Raw genomic sequence first — 21,356 nt, forward strand, 5'->3', positions numbered from 1 at the left:
TGGAATGCTTGAAAACACTTTATTGCAACTGTGATAAATTATTTCTGAAGCCATTATAAAGAACAGTGCTGTATTTGTACTAATTCTATTCAGTTTTACTGAGAAATTCAGTTATGAAACTAAGAACACTTACAGACACCACCCTCTGTTTCTGCAGCATTGAGGAGCAAATTGCTGAACATTGACTAGTCAGTCAGAGTTTCGGCAGTGTCAATGGCTTGTCGTCAGAAGCAAATAACTCAAAGTTAGTCCCTGCTTCACGTGAATCATTTCACTTTGGAAACCACAATTCTCTGCGCTCAGGTTACACATTTCGTACTTAGAAAGTTAGTTACTTTGAATACATAATGAATTTAATTTGAATTATTTTTCATCTGTGGTACTGGGAGCTTGTGGAAGTGCATTACAGCTTGTGCTACTTTTTCAGGACTAATGTTGTATACAGGGTGGATTGGTTCCTGTCGAAGAAACAAAATATATGTCACAGTATATATTTCCACATCTAATTTAAATATGTGAATGAAACTGTAAAGACTTGGTTGCAATTTCTTCTGAGTTATTAATCTTTACTCTGTTGAAGACAATTCTAAAGAGACTGGGATTTCAAGGCTCAGTTACTCGGATGTTTCATTGTCAGAGTCAAGAGTCATGGGCACGAGCAGGAAGTTTAATTAAGGCCACAATCAGGTCATGCTCAATCTCATCAATTAGCAGAGCAAACTTAAATGGACTGAACAGTCTACTCCTACAATGTTATTTTATAATTTTAAAATGTTGATCACTGGGAAATTGTTAAAAAGGAAACAAGTGAAAAAAGTTAATGACCAATATATTTGAATAATAATATGAAACATTTCTAAAGTGTTAACAGCTGCAGAATTTTTATCTTAAAAAAATGTTCATGATCTTAGGAATTTACAGACAACCAACTAATTTTGAAATGACAAGAGGATTGGCTGCCTGGAACAGAACACAAAAGATACATAAATGGATCCTTGATTGGCAGGAATGTGACCAGCCCTGCAGGCATCTGTGCTGGGCTCCAGTTTAGAATTAGACTGGGTGGGCAAAGAGAGAGAGAGATAAGGTATTTTAGCTCTATGAGAGATGACACTATCTATGTTGCGAAGAAGACAAAATGAAATTGCAAGTGGACACGTGGAAAAATGTGAAGTTTAACATTTTAATAATTGGAAGAATGAAAACACAGAATCACTTAAATGGAGAACAACTGAGGAATTCCAAAAGTATAGAGGGATTTAGGAGTTATCTTGAACAAGTTATGAAAAGTTAGTTTGCAGGTAGAAACACAGTCAAGAACACTAATGGGAGCTAGCCTTTAATTATAGAGGGAAATTGAACAGAAAAATTTAATGTGGTGGAAACCAGGGCACTGAATAACTTTGAGGAGGAGATGGACAGATTTTTATTTAGTAGTGAGTTAAAGGATAATAGGGAGGGGCAGGAAATTTTGGAGTTCAGACAGAGATGCGATCAGCCACAATTGCAATAAATGACAAAACAGGTCTACTCCTGCTCCTAGTTGTTCTATTCCTAAGTGGGTTGTCTTCTGAGGATGGAGTGGAGAAGCTGGCCTGTTTCAACTGGAATTTTAGGGATCAGGTAGGGGCAGAAGTAAGCATTTCAGCCCATTGAACGGCTGAGCAGTCTCCACTTTCCTGCCTTATCCCCATAATCCTCAACTCCCTTAGTGATCAGAAATCTATCAACTTTGCAGCCTTGACAAGTCTCTGTGGTACAAACTTCACAAATTCACTACACTGTATCTGTGTCTTAAATGAGAGGTTCCTCACTCCAAGTTTATGACCTCTCAACATCTACCAAATCAATCCCCATAAGAATCTTACATATTTCAATATATGACTGAAATATACAAGATTCCAAACCTTCTTGATAAAGTGAACACAAAGAATATTTTCTCCCATGGGTTGAGTCTAGAACTAGGGCGCAATACTTTAAAACTAAAAAGGTATTCTTTCAGAACAGAGGTGAGGAGACTCTGAAGGTTGTGCTATTTTGGAACTCTGCTTGAGAGGCAATGTGGGTGAGATGATTAATTTTTTTATAAAAGGTAGAAAGGGGAGTCAAATTATTGGGGGTAGGTGGCAATGTGGAATTCATAACACATACAGATCAACCATGATTATATGGAATTATGGAACAGACTTGAGGGGCTGAATGGTCTATTTCTATTTCGTAAATTCATATCTTTTTAAATGATGCTTACCAGCCGGTTGTTTGTATCACCAACAATGATTTCATGTAGAAGTTCCCCACCACCGAAGTGCTGTGCCACCGAAAGACCACTTAAGCAATAACAGGTATGATAAAAATCCCTTGACCTGCAGAAGAAATATTTATACAATATTGAGGGTCAACAACACCATTTAAGTATGGAGTTGGATTATTTGTCCATGTAACTGCTATGTCCAATGAGCCGTATTTAATTTCTCAAGCCACCAAGTTTCCTTTGCCAATCCATTGCAAGATTAAGCATTCAAGTTAAGTAAGAGTGAAGAAGCTCGCTGTACTTGCACACATGGTTTTACTGCAAATGATACAAGAAAACTGCCAGATTACACCAGATAGTGACCAATACCAATCTTTTGAGATTGTACGGTTCTTGTTAATCTGAGCTAAATAGTAATAGAACTGGTTTGCGTTATTGCAGGTTGCTACCAACTGCAGTTATCTTGTCTTTGCAATTCTCCATTAAATAAAACAGTTACTATGCCTTGCAAAACCTGGAAACCAGCCAGACATTGAGAATCTAACCAGAATCCCAGAAAGCGTACTTGCGTGCATAGTATTCAAACAGAGACAAAACTGAGCCAAATTGGGAAAACTGACTTTGCTTTATGAAACCAAAAAGTAATTGGTCACAATCAGAGTTGATGCTGAGCTGACCCTAAACATTTAAGGGACAATCTCACTGCTGGATACACCATTGTCTGTGATGAAGCAACTTACATCATTCTTGATGATAAACCAATACAAACAGATCATGCATGGCAATTTTTGTTTACACTTCATTAGCCAAGTACATCACAATGTGACACTGTAAATCTCAGAACTTTAATATTGTTCAAGGATCGAAAGAATCAGCAATAACTCTTCCTGGAATAAACAATTTCCTTACAGGAAAGCAAAAGGAGAAACTGTTATAAAGGAATCAAAAGCAAATGCGAATTAACCTGGGAAAAGGGAGTTAAAGCTACTTAAACAGTTTCCTGGGAGAGAGGAGGTAACAACGGCTTGGTAACTTACTGCCTTGTGACAAATGGGCAATTAAGATTGCTTGCACGAGGAAGGTACCGAGGTGAAGGGATTAACAGCAGGACAAGCCATGTTTCAGACGAACAGTTAACAACAAATGTGACAACAAAGCCACGTCCGATAAAAGGCCAGCTATAAAATTGGACTCCAGACATGTAAGCAATGTTATGGGTGTTTGGATCCAAAGGATCACCATAATATCACATCAGAAAATTCACCAGATAGAAAATCCTAAAAGAATTCAACTTCAAGATACTTCAATAGCAGAACTACACTGCACAAAGATTGAACCCCAAACATCCTGAGGCAAACACTAGAATCGTAGCTAAATTCCAAGTTGGGTTGAGAGGCTTAACTTACTTACTTGAGCAATCTTATTTCATTTTCTATATGCAAAAGAAGTTTTTAAGTTGATTTTCTGTGAGATTTCTTAATAATTAGCAATAAAAAAGAAGCTCATGGTAATTTACATACAACAGCAGCATCTTGAACTATATCCTTGATAACGAAACAAATTTTCAGTTTGGCACCCAGTCTTTTTGGTCCCCAGTGTTCCAGCACATTCAAGTTGTCACAGAATCAAAGAATTAATCAAGTGCAGGGGGCCATTCAGCCTATCGAGGCTGTGCCTGTTCTATTAGAGTCAAGTACTTCAGATCACTACAAATAGGCACTCATTAGAATGCACTTCCAATTAGTATTTTACTTCAACAGTCACGAAATGTGAAGTGCAATACGTCAGTCATATTAAATAAAGTGACAATATGCTGTGCTCACAGTATAAAGTTACCACTCACTTGCCAGGTTTGTCCAGTAATCCCCCAGTGGAATTCTGACAGCAAAGCAGGATATACTCCTGTAGGGCTTCTTGATGAAACATCCAGCGTGTCATACTGAGACTATCGTTTCCTACAAAGCATTACAAGTATAATTAGTTCACATCTACCTGAAACTAGAATAACTTCTTGTCAAGGGCAATTAAAGATGGACAACAAACACCGGCCATGCCAGCAATACCTATATCCCATTTAAAAAAAGAACCACCAAATACTTGGAAACAAACAAATATACTTGTATCTACTGAAGTCAATTCCTTAACATCTATGTGAATTGAAGGAATGTGAAAGACGCTCCAAGAGGAATGATGAAAATCCAGTCTTCAGCAAGAGAATGAAATGCTCCTATCTCTATAATCTCTTATTGAATTAAGTTTTGTAGCTTTGGTCAAGTACTTATCAAAATAGTGATAATCGGGAATAGAAATATTATTTTTACTATCATGGGGAACCTTTAGAGATAGAAATTTAAAAAGTTCTAAAGATATTATTCACGTGTTAAGCGAGGACAGATAAATTATCCACAGAGAATATGCAAGTTAAGGAGCAGGGAAGGATGTACATTATTGGCACTAATCCTTCACCTTCACTGCAAGAGAAGCAAATTGTCCACTCCTTATCACAAGACAAAGCCACAAAATTTGTGGAACTGGAAATAACTTCACCCGCTCAGACAAGTTCAGAGAGAAAACCCCAATGTCAATATAATTCAGTTGCTGAAATTAATTACAATGCTTCTAACTATGATAATCTCTGACCATTTCCTTGCTCACTGATCGAAATCCACAAGACTTTAAAAAAGTCCCCGCCTCCAAACAATCCCCAGCTTCCCATCAGAATCAGAAGTTTCATTGTTCACCATTTTCTCCCCCATCTCATCTTGTGTTGTCTCCAAGAACAGCCTCTGCTCCCCAGTGGTCGTTGCCTCTTGCAAATTCTATGGTTTTGAAAATCTATGCGCATCCTCCCTGAAGCATTGATTTTGAATTAGGTTGCTACATCTGCCACAGCACCAAAGCAGCCCACGCCAAAAGCACAAATATGAGTAGAAAAAATTACGACAGCTGAATTCACAGATGACACCGAGGTAGGTATGTTGACGAAGGCTTAAAGAGGGTGGCAGACTGATATAGCTTAGTTGAGCAAGTAGACAAAAAAAATCTAGCGGGTGGAACATAATGTGGCAAAAATGTGAATTTGTTTACTCTGGTCAGAAGAATTATAAAGCAGAATATTAATAAGATTGAGAGGAACTGCAGAATTCCAAAGTGTAGAAGGATCAAGGTGTTATAGTGTATGAGTTACAAAGTATTAGTGTTTAAGTACACAACTAATGGGAATGCTATCTTTATTAGGACAGAAATTGAATGTAAAAGTAAGGATGTCATGCTTCATTCTACAGGAAATTGGTGAGATTACAACTTGAATACTGTATGCAGTTTTCATTTAAGGATGGATGTACATGCACCACAGCAATACCCAGAATGAGTGGGTGGTGTTATTAATGTAGGTTGGGCATCTCCGGCCTGTTTCTTTGGAATGCAGGAGAATGAGGGTAACTTGATTGAAATGTATAAGGTCTAGAATGGTCTTGATAAGGTGGATGTCATCGGGTGGTTCCTCTTGGGGGCAAGTCTGTAACGAGGGGAGCACTTTTTAAATTAGGGGTCACTCTTTCAGAATAGAAATTGAAATTTTATTTTCTCCCAAAAGTTTGACACACTTTGGAACTCTCTACCAGTGTAGATGATGTCACTGAATATTTTTAAAGACAGACAATGGATTGATTCTTGTTTGGCAGGAGATTCAAACATTGTCAGAGTAGACTGGATGTGGAATTTGACAAAAAACCTACCAGCGATAATTTATTGAACAGCAAAAAAGAGCCATGGGGCCAAATGGTCTGCTCCGATTTTGCCCGTGTCTCTCTCTGCCTGCGTGGAAATGACACTGTGGTACAATTTTCCTCATCATCCTATTCACCTGCTCTGTTCTAATGGCCACGCCATCCTCCAAGAACTCTCCTTTGTCCAGATGAGTGAGGCTAAACCCCTCCTTTTTTATTTAAAGAATTCTAGCTCTTAGGTTGATGCCGCAGTATCTTCTGCAATGGTTTACTTTCTTCTAGCTTCATCAAAGTCTGCCTGGAATCTATTTTACTTTCTAGCTTCATTTAGGCAACACCTAAAACAACAGTTAAACATTATGAAATGTCACCTGTATGGTGAACTGTAGAAAACTTCGTGTGTAATACATTAACAGAATGACAGCAAGTCTACTCTATAATATCAATAAATAAAGCTCAAGTTCTCTTGAAATGATGATTCTGAAATTCAGTATTTGTCCATGAACCCTTCTATCTATTTGCGTACAGTATACAACTTGATAATAAGGATGGGTCATAGTTTACCATATGCTTTTACACTCACCATGTGCATGCAATGCACGATGCAGGAGTGGTAAGAGTCCAGCTTGCCAGAATGAGTAACAACCATCCACCAACTTGTTGCACCGACCCTGAAATCCACCTTCAAACCGCATTTGCCGACTGGTCACCCAGCGCTGTACAAGACAAAATGTCATTGTGTAGAATATCAAGGTCGCATTGAACTCCAACCTTAGCTTTACCTGAAGTCAGTATTTTAAGCAGATTCCCAGATATTTAGAACATAGAACATAGAACATAGAACAGTACAGCACAGAACAGGCCCTTCAGCCCACAATGTTGTGCCGACCATTGATCCTCATGTATGCACCCTCAAATTTCTGTGACCATATACATGTCCAGCAGTCTCTTAAATGACCCCAATGACCTTGCTTCCACAACTGCTGCTGGCAACGCATTCCATGCTCTCACAACTCTCTGCGTAAAGAACCTGCCTCTGACATCCCCTCTATACTTTCCACCAACCAGCTTAAAACTATGACCCCTCGTGCTAGCCATTTCTGCCCTGGGAAATAGTCTCTGGCTATCAACTCTATCTATGCCTCTCATTATCTTGTATACCTCAATTAGGTCCCCTCTCCTCCTCCTTTTCTCCAATGAAAAGAGACCGAGCTCAGTCAACCTCTCTTCATAAGATAAGCCCTCCAGTCCAGGCAGCATCCTGGTAAACCTCCTCTGAACCCTCTCCAAAGCATCCACATCTTTCCTATAATAGGGCGACCAGAACTGGACGCAGTATTCCAAGTGCGGTCTAACCAAAGTTTGATAGAGCTGCAACAAGATCTCACGCCTCTTAAACTCAATCCCCCTGTTAATGAAAGCCAAAACACCATATGCTTTCTTAACAACCCTGTCCACTTGGGTGGCCATTTTAAGGGATCTATGTATCTGCACACCAAGATCCCTCTGTTCCTCCATGCTGCCAAGTTGAGATTGGGTCTGATCATCTCCAAAAGATTGAGCTGGGTTCAGAGATTGGGTTTGATCATCTCCAGAAGATTGAACTGGGTTCAGTTGAGATTGGGTCTGATCATCTTCAGGAGACTGGGCTGTGTTCAGCTGTCATTGGGTTTAATCAGCTCCCCCACCACCGAGCAACTGTTCACCGTACATGATTGCAGGTTCTAGGTTGCATCAGAAGTGGTCCTCTCATGAAAGGGATTCTTATGATTGCTAAAATGTGACAGCACAGGACAAAAAACTGACTTCAGATTTACCCAATATTTAGTGGAAATTCTTCCTCTATCACTTGACATATTTCACTCATGCACATATATATACTAGAATGGGGACAAACTTCAGTTTCTGATTCTGATTGCAAAGTAATAATTAATATTGATCACATTGGTAAGAAAAATATTACTTATTGTAAAATGAGTTCACTTCCTTTGGAGTGAAGTAACTAACTTTTAACCTACCAGCACTTCCTCTCCCTCACAAAATAAACTAGTCATCACAGAATTAATTGCCCCTGTTGTACACAATTGGATATTACGAGATAGACTTGAATTTTTTGATCTGCAGCGAGTGGGAGAAGGAAGGAGAAGAATGCAGTAGCACACAGCAAGGCCAGACATAAGGGCAACTTGACATATGCTGAGTGTTACAATCCCTCTGCTGGATTAATGTACTTGTTATTTCCAGGTTTTTAGACCACTTCATGTGAACGGGCATGATGAGAACACCATGAGCAGATTTCAATTCCAAGATTTAAAACGCATATTGTAAACATGAAATTTGAAGGAATCTGAAGATGGGAAGTGGACACAAGGAAATGACATAATGGAGTAAACACAGGCACAGGCTGTTCCCTTGATGCAATGCTGGAGTTGTACAGACTTTTCACTGATAGCGTAATGAAATTGCTGGGGCTTTTACTTGTGTACTACTGACGAGGTTGAGAAGCCTGTCAGCAAAACAAAGGTATGACCCGAATTAATGAAGGACGTCAGCAGCAGGACTACAGTGCCACATGCTTGGGTTCAATGTTAAAAGCAGTTTCATTACCATAGTGGGGCAGGAAATTAGTGTAAGTTATTTGCTAATTTACACATGCTGAGCTCTTGCGGTGCAGTGAGTGTTCTTACTTCAAGGCAAGAGGCCCGAATTCATAACCCACTGGCTGGAGAAGTGTATAATTGGTTGTAAAATACACGCAGCACTTGTAGGCACAGTGGTAGTGACCCTGTCTTTGAGCAAGGTCTGGATTCAACTATCATCTGCTCCAGAGATGTAATAATACATGTGAACATGTCAACTAAAATATATCTTATAACAATCATAGAGATAGACTGCTGGGTCACTGGCAGGACACATAGGAAGCAGACGTAGGCAATACTGCTTTCTCTAAACAAACATTTCTAATTTCATACTTCAAAGCCTTTAATTAAAATAACAAAACTGAACACAACTACTGATGTGTGCATTACCAACCTCTTCAATCCACCTTCTCAAACACATCACTGTTCACAGCCACCAACTTGCAGGTGCACTGATCCTTTTTTTGCCTATGCATTCTCAGGTCTCTACCTGAAAATTCACCTCTGAGACACACACACACAGATCTTCAAGCAATACCAAGCCTTTACCTAAATTATGTTTAACAAATATTTGTTATTAATCAATCTATTCTACACTTGCCAGACCATGATTCACAGGTCTCCTCTACCCCTGTCCTTTCAAAAGTAAGCAAGAGAGACTGGAAAGTAAATGTCAACCAACACTCTGCTTCAGAGGGAGCACTCCTGGGCATGAGTGAATTACAACATGTTATCTCGTGGCTGAATTAAGTATCAGGCACGTAGCGTGGTCATGTTGATTAGGTGTTGGTAGCAAGAGAAATATGATCAACACCTGATGAACATTTAAATTATTAATCTGGCAGTCCATTGCAGGTCTTCAACTTCGCACATATCTGAAGGAGGCCGATAATTCCTCAAATGGTCAATAACTGGAAAAGGTTTGTGTACCTGTATTCCAGTGGAACCTAGTGGCTCATATATCACAAGTGAGCAAGAGCAGACAGTGAAAGTGGGCAGTGGTAGCAAGTCCACTTCAAACACTGCAAGATGCTCCAAGCTCTACCGAACTGGATGCAGATGCTGAACTTTAGAAGTCATAAACCAAGAGGATACTTCTGGAGCAGAAAGGGAAAAAATCATGAAAAGGTTTTCCAGCTGCACTGCAGATATTTGCATGCAGACTGGCAGATCCTCTCTCAAGCACAAGTGGTATGATATTGAATGTCTATGTGATGACGTATTTGTCCAAAGAAAAATGCGGCCACACGAAACATCAGACGGTGATCAAATGAATGCAAAGCAGATCTTTACCAACAGCTGTCACACAACAAATGCAACTGAAATAATATGCATGAAACCCTAATTTAGGCCATTCATCACCTCACTGCAGCAAAACTGTTCTCTAGCTGAAGGCCAGCACATAAGTGCCTGTGGGCCATGAGACTTGGCTCAAAGCTTTTCCACTTTTTAAAACAGCTGGCACCATCTCAGTGTAAGTAACCAGATGCTACCTTGCATTCCCATGGTCAAGGCTAGTAGGTGGTTGAATGTCAATGCCCTCTGACCATTGAGGGTTGGGCACTAAATACTGGCCTGGCTAATGTGCCCACATCCTGTGAACGAATTTAAAAACAAAACCTGCAAAAGACAATAAACTCTGTTGGGCTTGAAAATGGAGAAGGGGGCGAACCAATATCATCTCAGCAGCCTGATTCTACATCTGCAGAGGGGCAGAAGTTGCATCACGAAGGAAAAGGAAGAGGAGGTAGTTGCACAAGGGTATACATACGGATGTGTCATACAATATCAGACTGTTAACATTTTTTAAAAATTTTTCAGGCTGGAAAATATTTGTTTCCAGCATTGGCCATTTTTTAACCTGCTCCTTGGGAATTGGCCTTTGCCCTTGGAATTAATATTAAGACAAGAACTGATGTCAAGCAATGGGTGGGGGTGGGGATGAGGGGCAAAATTCAGATATTTGGTAAATTTGCAGGATTCCTTCATGTTGGGGAAAGAGGATGATTCTCAAGTGTGGCTCTCAGATGGTTGGACTGGGAAAACCCACGTGAATTTCACAATGTCGTCAACCCGGGCAACAATTTACCGGCACAGAGGTGCCTTGGCCACATGATACACTGCCTCAGAAACACCTGACAAGGTCCTGCACTTTCAGCCTTTTTCTTCTTGTTGGTTCAAACCTTGTTGTTATGCAATGTTGCGTAGCATCAGTCCAACAGAAATAAACATCCTGGAGGGCATAGCCGTTGCTTGTTGAAAGGAAGTCTCCAGGTATCTCCAGGCAACTGAAACACATCTCCAACATGTTGATAGCTTGTGGAATAATTTTGATCACATTGCTCCTAGTACTCACTGTTGTGGGTATCAGTTGGTATCCTTTGAAATCGAGCAGCCAGCTCGGGAAAAAAAAGCATGGCAGGTGCCTAACAATGTTGCATTCGTCTGCATAAGTAACCTTTTATGGTTATTTGCCAACTATTCACTGATGGGGTGGATGCCGTTCAGTTGAAAAATAATCCTTAGTGATCTTGGGCTGCATCAATTGCCAGATGGCTATGTCTGGTGACACCCTGCACCTCCCGTGGCAAGAACCAAAAAATACTTGAAAACAAACATACTAATTGTACAGAAGCTCCACTGTGATGTATAAAAAGGTGAGTTGGACCAAGTCATTTGCCAGTTTTGCAGGGTCGTTTTCCCCCCCACTTCTGGGTGATGGGAAATCCACCATAGCTGTAAACTAAAAGCTGCCCACTCTTTCTTGATCAGTTGCAAACCTTGCTCACCCTGGTAACCCAGTCATCATTCACCTATCCTATGTAGTTTTAGGCTAAGGTCCTGCAATTGTCTCAGTTGTAGCACTAGAAGGGACCAAAGGGAAAGAAGGTGACGTTGACGATGACTTTAACCGGCAGTGGCAAAGAAATACGACCAAAGCCAGCTGGAGCTGTTTTCCCCGCTGCAGTAGACTCTGGATCCCTTTACATATTGGTATCATGGAAGTTTATCCGTTGTTTGTATACCCTGTGTTGCAGGTATTGCCACCTGTGAACGACACAGTAATGGCCTTTATCCTATGAAACAGCAGGACTGAAAGGTGTAAGCTGCTTTACTTTCTGTCACTGCTGGTCATCTTAGTCCTCATCTGAGGTCCAGAGCAAAATAGCATCAGCACCAAAGCTAATTAACAGGTCCAAAGCTCCAAAGCTAATGAGCTATGAAAATGTTTAAATTTGTGGAAGAAACTATTCAGCACAAATTGTCTGAACAAAACCTTCTACACAATTCAGAAGAAATATGCTGTGCTTGACATCATGCCCTGGTATGTCTTCAGCTACCACAAATGACACCCTGTTCTCAGTGCATTTTTACTAGCAAATTCTAAGAAACCCTGTACTCATAGGAACACTCAAAAGCTATGTTGTTATTTACTCAATTTGATCAATATTAATGACCTGCCTCTCCCAAAAGGGTTGTTCACATGCATTGCAGTTAAATGCAAATGGTGACAAGCTGGAACTGGCTTGCTGACTTGGTGTCAATTTCTGTACTTATAGATTCCCACCAGCTCACAAGCACATGCAATTCCCAAAGTGTAAAACTTCATATCTCAACCTTGCTGATTCACAAGGATACTTGAGTTAACGCGAAGATTTCTTTTGGGATCTGTGCGACTCCATTCTCAATTATCCTTGTTTCAAATATCAACATGCTCTGTGCCTAGATAATCAACACTGTCATTTATTCATTCACCCAGACCTTAGCGGTAATGTGGGGAAGCTTTGGATGGGTCATTTTAATGTCTTAAGGGCACTCAGATTGGTCAAAATGTGGTGACAACAACTAGACACAAAACTCTAGTTGAGGCCTTAGTCAGAACTTTATAAAAACTTCAGCACAAATTTGTCTGTATTGTTAAGATACACTCCCGTTTGACAAAGGCCAAGATACATCTGTTTTGGATCAATAACTTGCCAACTTCAAAGATCTATGCACATGAAGCAACAGGGTTCCAAGCTACTTTTTTTTTAAAAAATGTGTTTCAATCTTGTTAGCTTATCTTTTATGTCGTACTTTGTCAAAATCCATTCAAACATCAAATCCTTTCCCTTCAAATTTCCCTTTAACTAATTAAAAAATTCAACTCGACTAATCAGGCTCAATCTGCTTTTTATAAATCCGTATGGCTCTCCTCAATTAACTTAAAACTCTTCATATGCTTGTTGATATTTTCTGATTACTGCTTCTAAAACCTTAACTCATCTGCCACGACTCAGTTGGGAGAATGCACTGATAATCAAACCACACTATCCCACAAGCCGTTACAAATGTGTAACTGATCATGAAACCACCATGATCATCGCTTTGCCTGACAGGCTGCTGTTCTGGACAAAACTAAATTGCACCAAATTTTCTAGTCAAAAAGAAAATGGCTTTTTATTGTCAACCAATGGCAAATAAAAAACTAATTACTAATTACTGCTATGCCATTTAATCTATGTCCTTTAAAACTCCAAGTGCACCCACCAGGATACCATGTACAGCTCATAAATCCATATTACAGGATGACAAAAAGGTACTGCAGAAGGTGCAAAACAAAAAAAAATTCCCAAAAATAACAGTAGAATTGAAGAATTGAATGCATCAAGAAATTATGTACAGAGAAGTTTAGCGAGTTTTGAAAAGATTTGTAGCTCAGGTTGAGTTTCTGGATGTGAGTTTGCTCGCTGAGCTGCAAGGTATGTTTTTAGACGTTTCGTCACTTTTTTTTATTTGAAAAAATATACTTTATTTGTAAGATGTACAAAAAAAACGTATTTACACACCTACCCAGTCATGCAAGCCGCTCCGGGTTACCCAGGGGGTACGTACACCAACTAAAGGAAAAAAACAAAGGAGGAAAAAAAAAAGCAAAGCAAAGAAACCACCCCGGCAGTCGTCACCCCGCACAGTCCCCGTTGGCCCCCTGACCAGTTGGGGAAGGCGCCAGCTGGGCCCAGTTACCAGACAGGGTCCTTTTTTCTGTTCTGGACGAGGGGTTTCATATGGTGGTCTTTCCCCACCGCGCCTTGGCGGCGGCTGCCCCAAGCTTTAGCGCGTCCCTCAGCACGTAGTCCTGGACCTCGGAGTGCGCCAGTCTGCAACACTCGGTCGGGGTCAGTTCGTTCAGCTGGCAGACCAGCAAGTTGCGGGCAGACCAAAGAGCATCTTTCACCGCACTGATGGTCCTCCAGGCGCAGTTGATGTTGGTCTCGGTGTGCGTCCCCGGAAACAGCCCATACAGCACGGAGTCCCGCGTCACGGAGCTGCTCGGGACGAACCTCGACAAATACCACTGCATCCCCCTCCAGACCTCCTGCGCATAGGCACACTCCAGAAGGAGGTGATCGACAGTCTCGTCCCCCTCCGCAACCACCTAGAGGGCAGCGTGCGGTGGCGCAGAGATTCTGGGCATGCATAAAGGATCTCACTGGCAGAGCCCCTCTCACCGCCAGCCAAGCAATGTCCTTGTGCTTGTTTGAAAGCTCTGGCGATGAGGCATTCTGCCAAATGACTTTGGCAGTCTACGTGGGGAACCACATGACGGGATCCACCCTCTCCTTTTCCCGAAGGGTCTCGAGGATACTATGTGCTGACCACTGCCTGACGGCCTTGTGGTCAAAGGTGTTTCCTTTCAAAAATTTCTCCATGAAGGACAGGTGATACGGAACGGTCCAACTACTCGGAGCGTTCCGCGGCAACGAGGCCAGGTCCATCCTTCGTAACACCGGGGAGAGGTAGAACCTCAGTAAGTAGTGACACTTGGTGTTTGCGTACTGAGGATCTACGCACAGCTTGATGCAGCCGCACACAAAGGTAGCCGTCTGGGCGAGGGTGGCGTTCGGTACACCCTTTCCCCCATTTTCCAGGTTTTTGTACATGGTATCCCTGCGGACCCGGTCCATCCTTGACACCCAAATGAAGTGGAAGATGGCCCGGGTGACTGCAGCGGCGCAGGCCCAGGCCCAAGGAATAGGCCAGGCCTGCGCCACATACAACAGTACCGAAAGCCCCTCGCACCTGACAACCAGGTTCTTACCTGCGATGGAGGGGGACCGGAGCGTCCACCTGCTCAGCTTCTGCTTCAGTTTGGTGATACGCTCCTCCCAAGTCTTAGTGCACGCCCCAGCTTGACAGAACCAAACACCCAGCACCATCAGGTAGTCTGTCCTGACGGTGAAGGGGATGAAGGAGCAGTCGTACCAGTTCCCGAAGAACATGACCTCGCTCTTATCCCTATTGACTTTGGCACCAGAGGCCAGTTCAAACTGGGCGCAGATGTCCAATAGTCTACTCACCGACCGATGATCGGTGCAGAAGACGGTGACATCGTCCATGTACAGGAAGGTCTTGATCTGAAGGCCTCCGCTGCCTGGGATAGTCACGCCCTTCAGGCTCACATCCTTCCCGATGGATGCGACGAAGGGCACCACACAGCACACGAACAAGGCAGGAGAGAGCGGGCAGCCCTGTCCGACTCCAGATCTAACAGGAAAACCGTCTGATTCCCACCCATTGAGCATGAGAGACCCTGTCGAAGGCCTTCTCCTGGTCCAGGCTGAAGAGGCAGGCGTCCACCCGCCTGTCCTGTACGTAGGCGATCGTATCCCTGATGAGCGCAAGGCTCTCAGCAATCTTCCTGCCCGGCACAGCACAGGTTTGGTCAGGGTGAATCACCGACTCCAGGACAGACCTGACCCGGTTGGCTATGACCTTGGCCAGGATTTTGTAGTCCACGTTCAAAAGTGAAATGGGACGCCAATTCTTAATTTCTTCCCTCTCCCCCTTCCTCTTGTAAGTGAGGGTGATGGTGCCCTTCCTCATGGACTTGCACATTCCCCCTGCCCGAAGCACACTATCGTACACCTCCAGCAGGTCCTGGCCGACCAGGTCCCACAGAGCGGAATACAGCTCGAACGGTAATCCGTCGCTTCCGGGAGTCCTATTCCTCTCAAAGGACTGAGGGCTCTGGGGCCAGCTCATCCAGGGATATCGGCCGGTCCAGCCACTCCCTCGTGCCGTCGTCTAAGACCTCCGTGATAGACGACAGGAACGACTCGGAGGCCGTGCTGTCCGTGGGCTTCGTGTCGTACAGTCCAGCATAGAAAGATCTGCTGATCCTCAAAATGTCGGGCCGAGACAACGTCACCGAGCCGTCATCCTCCTTCAGCCGGCTAAGCACAGAGCTCTCTTTGTGCACCTTCTGAAAGAAGAAACGCGAGCACGTCTCGTCCTGCTCCACGGAGTGGACCCTGGACCTGAAGATTATCCTGGAGGCCTCTGTGGCGAAGAGCGAGGCTTGCTGGCCCCTCACCTCATGGAGGTCCTCCGTGACATCGACCCCCATCGACTGCAAAAGGAGCAGGTTCTGCACCCTTTTCTGAAGTCGCGACAGCTCTACCCGCCTCTCTCTCGCCTTCCGAACACCCTTGAGGACAAAGAACCGCTTGATGTTCTCCTTCACCGTCTCCCAACAGTCGCCCGGAGACTCAAAGAGGGATTTCACGGTTCTCCAACCGGCGTACTCCCTCTTAAGCTCCTCGACGTTCTCTGGGGTCAACAGAGTCGTGTTGAGCTTCCACTTCCGGTGGCCGGCTGGTCGTCCTGTAAGTGACAGTCAGCCAGCAGGAGGCAGTGGTCAGAGAAGAACACCGGCTCGACGCCAGTGGACCTGACCGAGAACGTCCGTGACACAAACAGGAAGTCTATCCTTGAGCGGATAGACCCGTCTGGCCGTGACCAGGTGTACCTCCACTGCGCTCCGTCTGCAGGGGTGCTGAAGACATCGAGCAGCTTGGCGTCCTTCACCGTGCCCATCAGGAATCTGGACGTGACGTCCAGTTGACTCTCCCCACCCGCTGTCCCCACGCCGGATCTTTCATCTGCATCGATGATGCAGTTGAAGTCTCTGCCTAGGATGACCGGCCTGGACGTAGCCAGCAGGGGTGGAAGCCGCTGCAGGACGGCCAACCGCTCATTCCGTACCGCTGGGGCGAACACGTTGATCAGCCTCAGGGGAGCGTTCCTGTAGGTGACGTCAGCCACTAGGAGGAGCCCCCCCACCACCTCCTGAACTTGGGGGATGGTGAAGCCTCCCCCAGCAGAATAGCCACTCCTGAGGAGCGACAGTCGTTACACCCCGACCAGATCGAAGGCCCACAGGTCCAGGCGCCGAACCATTTCCCGTACCTGCCGAGGTGCGGTATCCCGCACTCCTGCAGAAACAGGAGGTCTGCCTTGATGGTGGTCAGGTAGGCCAACGTGGATACACATCTTGCGGTGGACTTGACACTGCACACATTAATGCTCGCAACTCGTACCCCCATTGTGGGCAGTGACCGCAGTACCCTCCCCAAGTCCAAGGTCCAGCCCCTCCATCTGTCCCATCATGCCCATTGCCCGGGCTAACTGCTGGACACTCTCCGGGCTCAGGAAACCGTCCGTGCTGCTTTCCGGGTGGCATCCCCCCGTCAGGGGTGCGGAGGCAGGAGGGTCCGCCTCTGGGTCAGGCTGGGGAGGCGCTGTTTCCTCCTTCCCGCCTGGAAGTTCCGGGGGGCCCTCGAGTGCCCCAGCGGCACTTGACTGGGTGTCGGAGGGAGCCTCAGGACGCCTCCCGTCACATGGAAGCGGGGTGCTGCTTTCCTTCTCCCTCGAGATCTTTAACTTCTGCTTCGGGCGGGCCCTCTCCGAATCCCCGTCGTCAGAGGAGCTCTTATAGCCCCCCTGTAGCTGCCTCTTCCCGCCTGATGGTTGCGGTTCCTGGGTCCGCCAACGCACCTTCCTCCTCGTTTTCCGGACCGTCATCCACTCCCCTGGGTTGCTTGTCGCCGCCTCCATCGACTCCGGGTTGTCGGTGGAGGGGGGAGCAGAGCCTGCAGGGGCGCTTTGCTGGCCTCGGGCCCATTCTGCAGGGCTGGGCGCTCCTGCACGGCCTGGCCCTCCTGCACATTAGTGGGGTCCTTGCTGGGTCCTGGTGCCTTCCTCTCCTCCGGGGGGGCTGGCCCCGCATTGCCCCTGCCGGCGACCTGGGCGTAGGTGGTCCCCTGCTGCGGGCATGCCCTATAGAGGTGGCCCGCTTCCCCGCAAAGGTCGCAGCGTTTCTCTTGTGGACAATCCTTTGCAAGGTGTCCCTCCTCCCTGCAGTTCCAGCAGATGGTGGCTTTGCAGTCAGCCACCACGTGACCTGACCTACCACAGGCATGGCAGACTTTAGGTTGCCCTGCATAGGTCAGGTAGCCCTTGCTCCCGCCGATCGCGAAGCTGGACGGTGGGTGTACTATATTCCCGTCCGCGCCCATCCTCAGCGTCACCTTGACCTGCCTCTTACTGCTCCGGATGCCAAAGGGGTCCACAATGTCAGTTAGATCCCCTTCCACCTTCACATACCTTCCAAGGAAGGTCAGGACATCAACTGCTGGCACATGCGGGTTGTACATGTGTACAGTCACCATACGGCTCCTCTGTGCTGGCATCACAAACAGCAGGACAGTGGTCAATCGAGAGAGGGGACCCTCACCTCCTTTCTCCTTGAAAACCTCCAGGAAGCGCTCGCAAAGCTTGGCACTCCTGAAGGTTACATCGTACAAACCTCCTCCGGGGAATTCCTGCAGGCAGTAAACGTCCGCAGCAGCGAACCCGCAACAGTCCAACAGGACCCTCTTCACGAAGGTGGTGCAGTCCACAGGTGCACCTTCATCCACCTTCTTCACGGAAACACGGATGGTGTTCCGAACCCCCTGACCTGGGGCACGAGCACTTGCCGCAGCCATCGTTGCAGGTTGGCTGCTCCCCTGAACCAGTGTTAGGCCGAAGCCAGCATTAAGATCCACTGGTTGCAAGGGTGCACAGCCAACCCGACATCCTCCTTTCACCTCCAAGACAGCACTCTTCTCCTCTCGGTCCACAAGAGAGTGGGTCTTTATTTTGTTCCAGATGTAAGCTGGTTCACTGAGCTTGTAGGTTTGTTCCCAGATGTTTCATCACCATTCTAGGTAACATCATCAGTGAGCCTCCGACGAAGCGCTGGTGTTATGTCCGGCTTTCTATTTATCTGTTTAGGTTTCCTTGGGTTGGTGATGTCATTTCCTGTGTTGGTGATGTCATTGCCTGTTCTTTTTCTCAGAGGATGGCAGATTGGCTCCAAATCAGTGTGTTTGTTGATGGAGTTCCGGTTGGAATGCCATGCTTCAAGGAATTCCTTCCTCATCTGTATGTAAGGATACTAGTAATGTCTAGCATATCACTAGTATCCTTACATACAGATGAGGAAGGACACCACTTTGATTGGCACAACACATCCATCCTAGGACAAGCCAAACAGAGACACGCACGAGAATTCCTAGAAGCATGGCATTCCAACCGGAACTCTATCAACAAGCACGTTGGCTCCAAATCAATCTACCATCCCCTGAGAAAAAGAACAGGAAATGACATCACCAACCCAAGGAAACCTAACCAGATAAATAGAAAGCGGGACATAACACCAGCATTTCACCAGAGGCTCACTGATGTTGTTACCTAGAATGGTGACGACACGTCTAAAAACTAACCTTCCAGCTCAGTGAGCAAACTCACATCCAGAGAAGCTTAAACAACCTGGGACTCTTTTACCCAGAGAAAAGATGACTAAAAGGGAACTGAGAGAGGTCCTTAAAATTACAAAATGGATCTGATAGAAGATCTTAATCTTTCTGGGCTGTTTGGTGAAGCTGTCTCTTTTACCTATCAAATTGCATGGAAAGAAACTATGTCAGTTTCCTCATGAATTTGCTCTTCAATCTCCAATTGTCAAAATGCAAGAACATGAATGTCATAAAACAATTCACCTGGCTGTTCCTTGCACGTTCTTTAAATGACACAGCTTCCTTTTATTGCACAACCTTAAACCTTGAATGCCACCTAGTCCTCCAATGGGTAACCACAGTGGGCTGGGACTCTGACAGACTCAGGAATCTATTTGCTGTCAGAGCTGATGATTTTCCATCAATTATGTTCATTCAATTTGTAATTCATAGAATAAAAGTATTACATGTTAAGAACGTTGCTTCTTTCTTTCTGGATAACTATTTCTGTATTTAGGTGAAATGGAAGAAAATACAAAAGTTTTCTAATACACAGGTTGCCGTTTCAAAGGAATACAACTGTACTGTCCAAATAACAAAGGTAGTGAGGATTATCCATATGGCTGTGAACATGACTTCATTCATTTGGCAAATGAATTATAAGAATAGGAGAAATGGTCTCATAGCCTCTTGAGCCTGCTTTATTTGCAATACTACCATAGCTAATCTTCAAACTCAACTCACTGAACCATCTCTGCCCATATCCGTTCATTCCCATTACGTTTAAGAATCCATCACCTTCAATTTTTATCAACACATTCACAGGCATCTGGGGAAGAGAATTTCAAAGATCCACAACATAGAGTCAAGACCGTTCTCATCTCCTGAAATGGCCTACTTCTTTTCCTGTGACTATGATTCAGTGCTAAAAAAAACTTCCAGTACTTTATTCCAATCAAACTGTCCAAGGTGTTCATACATTTAAAAGAGATTACCCCACACTTTTGTAAACAAGAGGTAATGTACCTATTGTTTCTACTTAAATCACTACTCAGGATCTTTTTTGAAGTATTCACCTGAAAGCAAATACTTATTGTACGCCTCTGTACCTCCTTTAGTCTTACCAAAGCCCTATTAAAAAGTACAGCAAGATATCTGTACTCTTTCATTCCAAACCTCCTATAATAAAGGCTAACATAGTATTTGCCTTCCAAATTGCTTGCTGTACTTACGTAAGCTTCTTGATTCATGTACAAGGATTCCCAAATCCCTCTATAAAACAACATAGTCATCTCTCTCTTTGCTTTTCCCACAGCATACCAGCCTTCTGCCATCTCACTTAAATTGCACAGCCTTTTGAAGCATTTTTGAGTAGTTCTCACATTTGACTTTTCCACCTAGTTTTGTACCATCTGCAAATGGGAGACATTGCACTTAGTGCAAAGGCATTAATATCAATTGTAAGTGGCTGAGGACCCAATATTGACCCTTATGGAATCTCCTTGGTTACAACTGATTTGTTTACGATCCCAGGTCACCCCTTCATGATCGTTACAACACGGCTATGGTCCTAAACATTCATATTGACTGCCTTCCCATTGTGGGAGCTTGCTGTATGCAAACTGGCTGCTAAGCCTTCCGAGACATCTGGTGGTTGATAGTGCAATATAAATGCAAGCATTCCTTTTTCTTCCCATTTCACACTTATTTTAAATGCAATCATTCTTTGGAGATTACTGTGGCAGCTGATTTGCCCACAGATCCCAGAAGATACCAAACTGGAAAAACCAGATCATCTCCTTTCGCCCTATAATTTGAGCATTGATATTTGGAGAAGACATCTGACAAATGTCCTGCCGTCTTCCAGCACTTATAAAACCCATGACCACCTGAACAGAAGTGAAACAAGAAAATGCACTTGCACAAGTACACTAATCTAGCATTTGTGTTAACCAGGGAATTACATGATCAAGCTCTGGAATGGACTTTGAATTCACAACCTCATGACATGTTGAATCTTCTCAGACAACAATCTTCATGGCCCTGATGGACGTCTGGTGATGTCTGAATATCATAAAGAAACTTTCTACTCAAACTCACTGAAGATGCACTGCAAAGTTAGCTATCGCTTTTT

The 21,356-nt window shown here is 44.4% G+C and overlaps 1 protein-coding gene across 2 annotated transcripts in view; it reads right to left on the reverse strand.

Annotated features, from left to right (window-relative positions):
• The window catches only part of fntb (farnesyltransferase, CAAX box, beta), a 76,894-nt gene continuing 55,538 nt past the window's right edge, over nt 1–21,356 (reverse strand). For both annotated transcript variants that reach the window (XM_048537119.2, XM_048537118.2), the window contains 4 exons: nt 6,563–6,695; nt 4,095–4,206; nt 2,249–2,363; nt 1–458 (listed from right to left, as the gene is read on the reverse strand). In XM_048537119.2, coding sequence (XP_048393076.1) covers nt 354–458; nt 2,249–2,363; nt 4,095–4,206; nt 6,563–6,695 — 465 coding nt within the window. In that variant the 3' untranslated portion in view covers nt 1–353. The remainder of the gene's footprint in view (nt 459–2,248; nt 2,364–4,094; nt 4,207–6,562; nt 6,696–21,356) is intronic.

The sequence above is a fragment of the Stegostoma tigrinum genome, chromosome 10, assembly GCF_030684315.1.
Source record: "Stegostoma tigrinum isolate sSteTig4 chromosome 10, sSteTig4.hap1, whole genome shotgun sequence".
NCBI lineage: Eukaryota > Metazoa > Chordata > Chondrichthyes > Orectolobiformes > Stegostomatidae > Stegostoma > Stegostoma tigrinum.